This window comes from Nematolebias whitei, unplaced genomic scaffold, assembly GCF_014905685.2.
Source record: "Nematolebias whitei isolate Nwh7 unplaced genomic scaffold, NemWhi1 Nwh_scaf_1539, whole genome shotgun sequence".
Lineage (NCBI taxonomy): Eukaryota > Metazoa > Chordata > Actinopteri > Cyprinodontiformes > Rivulidae > Nematolebias > Nematolebias whitei.
In genome coordinates this window covers 378-7,507 of record NW_023620084.1, presented here as the reverse complement: position 1 = coordinate 7,507, position 7,130 = coordinate 378, and the positions used below count along the sequence as shown (strand labels likewise).

The 7,130-nt window shown below is 39.8% G+C and overlaps 1 protein-coding gene across 1 annotated transcript; it reads right to left on the bottom strand.

Moving 5' to 3' along the window:
• Positions 1–582: 582 nt before the first annotated feature.
• On the bottom strand, positions 583–6,038 carry LOC119429477 (vesicular inhibitory amino acid transporter-like; the record flags this gene model as incomplete). The annotated part of the gene is made up of 5 exons (XM_037697094.1): positions 583–745; positions 1,735–1,972; positions 5,392–5,594; positions 5,685–5,811; positions 5,902–6,038. Coding segments are annotated over 5 exons (868 nt in total), but the record flags the coding sequence as incomplete, so codon positions are not given.
• Between the last annotated feature and the right edge of the window lie 1,092 nt (positions 6,039–7,130).

Sequence of the window (7,130 nt, the reverse complement as noted above, 5' to 3'; positions counted from 1 at the left end):
GGGGGGGGGGGGGGAATATTGGAGGCATCAAAACAAGGAATATTCTGGACTGAAACTCACTTTTCATAGAAAGACGAATATTAAGACAGTGAATATTACCACCTGAAATACACAGCTTTCTATTCACACCCCCAGGGCAAAGTAACAGTTGGCTAATGTTGACTGTACTAAAGGTGTAAGCTAAAATGGAGTTTTTTCATCTATTTTTTTTTTACCAGCCAAAATTCAGCCTTTTCAGCCTTCATCTCCTGCACAGGGAAGAAAACTTCCCAGAGATAGTAACAATGAAAATGTGGATTTAGAGAAAGCATCAATCGACATTTGATTCTGGCAGGTTAACGCTAATGTTTTCTTTTCTTTTTTTGTATTTTTGAAGACGTTCACTCGTTTCAGTTCTCTTCATGAAGTAAAAACAGAAATCCAGCTGCCTTCAGTTTACCTTGAAAGAGAATCACACCTCATTTCCTAAAATGTGGTTAAAGAGTATTTTTAAAGTGCGACTGAATTAAAGTTTACGATTCTGATGGACAACATTTATTAGGCTGAATATTTTTGGCGTAGAAGACAATTTGATGTTTTCACCTCTGAAGAAACAGGTTTGCAGGAGTTCAGCAGCGGAGTAGAAGGGCAGTGGGTAGGACAGCAGGGCTTTGGCCAGCAGACATAGATTGATCAAAGGTCGAAGGTCATGGGGAAGGTTGTCAGTGATGACTTCACGGGTCTCTGTCCCCCAGGTCAGCACCGCCTGGAGGAAAGACGAACAATAAAACGCTGTTTGAGACTAGAAAAACTGCATTTTCTGTAAAAACGCAAAATGAATGCTTGTTGTCGAATGATTGTTTGCTAAAAGCTGCCGAAGAAGTGGAAATCTGAAAAGGTTTAATTGCTAAACAACGTGAGTTTAATTTAACAGGTGACGTTTGCTCATGAAAATAAAAGCAGAAAGTAACAGAATAAGCTGAAATAGGCAGAGAGAAGCTGAAGAGTTTGCAAAAAAGGCTGAAATTAGACACAAAAAATAGCTGGAAATACAACAAAAGCAGAAATTAGCAGAAAGAGGCTGAAAGGAGCATAAAACATCAGAATTATTACAGTTATTTTAGAATGTTTTTATTGGGTTAGCAAAGCTTTTTAAAAGTTTTGTGGCATTTTTGAACTTGTGTTGTTTTGCATGTATGAGCCGAATGTCAACGATACGTCTCCACTTCATGGACTGTTATGGACAATAAAGTTATATTGAGTTAATTGATTGATTTATTATTCGAAAGAAGTACAAAAGTTGGAAATTAGCTAAAATAAATAGCAGAAAAGGGCTATAATTGGAACACAAAAAGCTCATATTAGCAGAAAAGAGCTGGAAAAAAAAAGCTGAAGAATAAGAAAAGCTGAACTGAGCAGTGAAAAGTTTTAAACATACAAAGCGTCTGAAGGATGAGAAAAGAACTGAACTAATTTTCAATTAATAAAACAAGCCAAAATTTCACTAATGCCAAAAGTCACAGCAGGAATGTCCTGAATGAGCCGAATGGTTTGATATATGAATTATTGGAATAGCACAAAAATTGCGGAAAGAGTTCAGCGCCAAAAAATGTACGGAAGAAAAATTGATCTGAATTGCGTGAAGGCATCCACAATATTGAGTTTTTTATGGTGGAAAAGAAACATTCAATTGAGATGAGAATATAAGTTCTCAGTGTTTAAATATTGCCCCCGTTTCCTCCAGATGTCACCAACCAGTAATGAAAACAGAGTTTTCATGAGGCAGGCCGCGGTGTGGGTCCACCCCAGCATGGCTTCGAACTGCCCTCGGTCCTCCATGCTGTCCTCTAACGGAGGGAGGAAGATCTGCGAGGTGTAGGAGAAGATCATGACGCCCACTGAGACCAGGAAGTCTTCTGGGTCCACGTCCAGAGACAGAGAGGACCAGGACCAGCTGCTGGCACAGCTCAGACAGTACAGCATGACCAAGAAGCTGACAGAGAGGCAAGACAAGACAGAAAGCTATTTTTAATCCTTATTTAACAATCTCCAAGCTCCTTTTTAACACCAAACAATTATTATTATCATTTTACTTGAAGGTATACAGAACAATTAAAATATTACAAAAAAAATTATAATGAGAAAACAATCAAACCCACTCATTAAAAGTTTGATATTTTCAACAACAAAGTGCTTAAAACAATGAAGGCATGAGGTTTTTACTGTTTATCTGATTAGACACTATATTTTACATAACTGCAGAAAATTTAAAACAACCCAAGACTGAAGCAGATAATATTATAGTGAGCAATATGAGCAGGTATTTGTGAGTTAACTTGTTTTTTTTTTTTTAAATGGTGTTTTGTCACTTTCTTTTGCTAAATTTTAACAATGATTTTAAAAACTGAGGTCTTTGGCCATAAAAAAAATCAGAGAAGCATGATCCAGTCATATAACTCCTCCTGGTGGCAATGTACCATATGTTTCAGACTATAAAACGCACTTAAAATCTTTAATTTTCTCAAAAATCGACAGTGAGCCTTATAATCCAGTACGTCTTACTGACATAAAACCGATTGTATATGGTACATCTGAACAATGTTGAGAGTTATTGTGAATGAGTTGAGGAAAGTTTGACTTATCTGACTGTTTTGTTTCACTTAATGCACCTTATAGTCTGAAAAATACAGTAATGGGTTCTGATGTCTCCATACAATACCTTGGAGTCATTTGTGGACCAAGATGTTTCTATTTAATCTCTAAATTCAGGACATAGAGTTCTAACAAAGTTAAGTCAGGTCCTCAAGATGGATTAAAAAAAATTGCTGAAACATTTTGTCTTTTATCCAAAAGACTTTGTCAGCCTGAGGAGCTGCAACAGACACATTAACTCGGTCGATAACAACATCAAGTTCACCAGAGAGGATGCAAACGACAACAACTTGCCTTTTTTGGACTGTTTGGTTCAGATGGAGAGAGAGGACAGCCTCAACATTGAAGTGTACAGGAAACCAACCCACACAGACCAGTATCTTCTGTTTGACTCCCACCATCCACTGGAACACAAACTCTCTGTCATCAGAACTTTACAACATCGGGCCGAATGCGTCCCCACAAGGACAGAAGGGAAGGAAAAGGAACTGAAACACGTTCAAGAAGCTCTTCTAACATGTGGATATCCTAACTGGGCTTTTGTCAAGTCAGCGAGGAAATCTACAAAACACATCAATAAACAGAAAAAGGAGAACAACAGACGTAAAAACATTGTCATCCCTTATGTTGCTGGAGTATCAGAGAAATTCAGAAGGATCTTCAACAAACACAACATCCCAGTACATTTCAAACCCAGCAGGACTCTCAGACAGAGGCTGGTCCACCCTAAGGACAAGACACCCATACACAAACAGAGTGGTGTAGTGTATGCGGTCCAGTGCAGCGAGGACTGTCCAGACCTCTACATTGGAGAAACTAAACAGCCTCTTCACAGACGCATGACTCAACACAGGAGAGCCAGCTCCACAGGACAAGACTCAGCTGTTCACCTCCACCTCACAGATAAGGGACACTCTTTTGAGGACCAAAATGTGCACATTTTGGACCGAGAACACAGATGGTTTGAGAGGGGGGTGAAGGAAGCAATTTATGTAAAAAGAGAAAAACCATCTCTCAACAGAGGAGGAGGCCTCAGATTCCCACTTTCAAAAACATATAATGCAACTTTAAAACAGATTCCCAGCCGGTTTTCACACCTGATGGGAACAGAGGGGTCTCATCTGTGAATTAGAGGAACAAAGACCTACTGTTTTAGGTTTTAGGTGTGAACTGCCAATCTACATATATGTGTGGGTGTGTGTGTGTCTTATGTGTGTGTGTGTCTTATCTCACTCAGCCTTATAACCTGTATCTCTCACTCTCTGCTCTTTGAATTGAGAAAGCTCCTCGGATGAGGAGCGAAACGTCTTCTGTTACAAATAAAGTCCAGTTGTTTTTGTATTGAACGCTTTTTGAATTCATCATGTCCTGGATGACTGAGAATCTTCACCAGCAACAAACAGTCTTATAAATATCACCTTTTCATAATTGCTCAACCAGTTTGATGGTGACAGCTAGTGGTGTAACGGTGCATGTGGGTGTATTGAACCGTTTCGGTACAGCGTGTTCTGTTCGGTCCACCTGCGTACCGTTTCAGTTATTTTTTCACTCATTAAATTTTATAAACGAGAGATTATGCGCCGTGGAACCAAAGTTCCTAAGCATGTTTCAGCACGGCGCTATAATCTTGTAGCACGCGCAGCATTAGCAGCCTAGCAGGAGACCCTTTCATCTCGTTGCGGTCACCTGTTTGAGAACATTATGGCTTTCTGGCTTTAAGCATATGATAAAGTTCTTGAGCCCTGCTACGACATCCCATCACGTCAACACTTCAGCCAAAAAGTTGTAGCAGCACTTTATGAAAAAGCTAAAACTGATCATCAACAAGCCCGACCCCAGATTTAAAGCCCTGCCCTGATGACGATGAGTGATATTCAACCACCTCATAACAGAAATGATGACAGTGCAAGAAGAGGTATTGTCATTGTAATATTGTGATCTAATTAACGTTTTTTATTTAAAATTACAATCTTATTAACTCAATTTTTTTTTACCTCTTTGTGCCGTTTGCAGTCTGAGGATGTCACCAAGAGCTGAGCAGCTGAGTCTTCTTCCTCTTCAGGGAATTTTTTTATTTATTTTTATGCAAACTTATTTTTCACTTGGAATATTTTCAAAATAAACGTGTTGTAAGTCTTTATTTTGACCTTTTTATACAGAAAATTAACCGAACCGAGCTCTTCTTGAAACTGAACCGAACCAAAATGTGATTTTAGCGTACCGTTACACCCCTAGTGACAGCCAAAACTAGCTGTTCACACGATACAGGAGGACCATCAGCCTAATGACTGATCGTTAGTGCTCTGATGACCACTTGCTATTCACAGAGCACAGATAGATAGATATAAATAGATAATTCACAGAGGATTCTGGATAAAAGATGAAACATTTCAACATTTTTTTTAATCCGTCCAGAGGACCTGACTTAAATTTGTTAGAGTTTTCTACTTGGATTATTGAGGATGACTCAGGATATGTTTAGTTAAGTTGTATGTTAAATACACAGCAAAGTACATAACATATCTGATGGTGGGGCTCGAAAATGTCTAAGTGCTTTAATATGTAATTTATACCATCAAATTTATTTGTTTCTGTATAAATGTGACCAAAAACACTGCTGATTAATTTAAAACAGTTAAGAAGGTAAGAAGACTGGTAACACAACAATAAGAGTGAGAATTAGAGCATGTTAAGTTAGCTGCGTACTAGCCCTGATATGTTTTTTTTTTTTCTTCTGTTGTCTATGTGTTGCCTTGTCACCTTATGAGTATATGAGCCAGGGAGCAGAGCAGGCTGAGAGTAGAGACTGGTCTGAGATCAGTGAGCAGCAGGCAGGGCAGGAGGAACAGCAGAGACACGAGCGAGCACGCTGATCTGGGAAGAGCCAGTCCTGACAGACAGTCACTCAGCAGCGTGGTGGAGACCAGCAGGTACAGAGTGCAGGTCATGAGCAGCTCAATGGTCTGCAGCGAAAGAGATTCACCCAATCCTTTCACTGCATCGCTCGTCATGCATACATCTTTTTATATTATGTTTGTTTGTTTTTAGTTTACCTGGGCTGCATTAATCATCCAGCCTCCAACTTCTGACCAGTTTGGACAGAGTCCTTTGCAGCAAGCGCTCATGATATCCTGGTAGCTGTGTCGAACTCGAACCTTTGACACCAAACCGGACCCTTCGCTAAAACACAGAAACACTATTGATGATAAGCAGGTATATAACATGCCTTCACCAAACCAAACACTCGGACAGTTATTTTAACAGCACTACCTTTGCACCTCTTCATACAAACAGGCCACCAGGCTCCTTCCTGTGTGGTTGCAGACCCAGGCTGACAGAACCAGCACGACTAGACCCACATACCCTGAGTGGACCAGGGCAAAGGGCAAACCCAACACAAAGATGCCCTGAAGAAAGGGACAGATAACACTTTAGAAAAGAAGGTTTGGGAGAAATGCAAAAGATAAAGTACATTAAAATGTCTTTGCTCAGTATTTTACTTGTATTTTCTGTCTTGTTTAATAAGCTTGTGTTAATTAATAATAACCAAAGGAAATCATTTTTTTAAAGATATGTTTGCCTCATGCATCAAACATTTTCTTTATCTGAAAAACTCTAAAATCTTCAGTTGACTCAAAATGCAACTTCCAGAGCAACGTTTTTCCAATTTTAGCTTTTCTCCATTGGCTCTTACGTCTAAAATACAAAGTGCTCAACAACCAAGCTCCATCTTCTGTAAATTATCATATTGATACATATTTTCCTAACAAATTACTTTGTTTTCAGACTGCAGGTTCACTTGTGGTGAATTTCTAAATAAAAGAATGGCTGGCAGAGCTTTCACTTCTCAGGCTCCTCTCCTCTTCGCTCTCCTCCAAATTCCATTTTCTGTCTGTGAGGCTGACACCCTGCCTGGTTTTAAAACTAGGCTTAAGATGAGTGGAACAGTGGTCAGAACTGTCACCACACAGCAAGAAGGTCAGATGATCACCTCCTGGTCAGGTACCTTTCTGGGTGGAGTTTACATGTTCTCCCTGTGCATGCCTGTGTTTTCTCCAGATACTCAGATTTTCTCCAAAAGACCAAAATCATGCATGTTTGGTCCACAGGTAACTATAAATTGTCCCTAGGTGTGAGTGAGAGAGTGACTGGTTGTTGGTCTTGTTTGGCTCTATGTGTCCCTGTAATGGAATTGCAAACTGTCAAGGATTTCCCCCACTTCTCACACAGTGACTGCTGGATATGGGCACCAGCTCCCCTATGAACTGTAAAAGACAAATGGGTAAAATGGAAGGATGGATGGGTGGATGACAGATGGATGGATGATGGATTAAGGATGGCTGGCTGGATGAATGATAGATGGATGGATGGATGGATGGATGGATGGATGGATGGATGGATGGATGGATGATGGATGGATGAATGGATGGATAACTCATGGATGGTGGATGAATAATGGATGGATGGCTATACAGATGGAAAAATATAGGATGGATGGA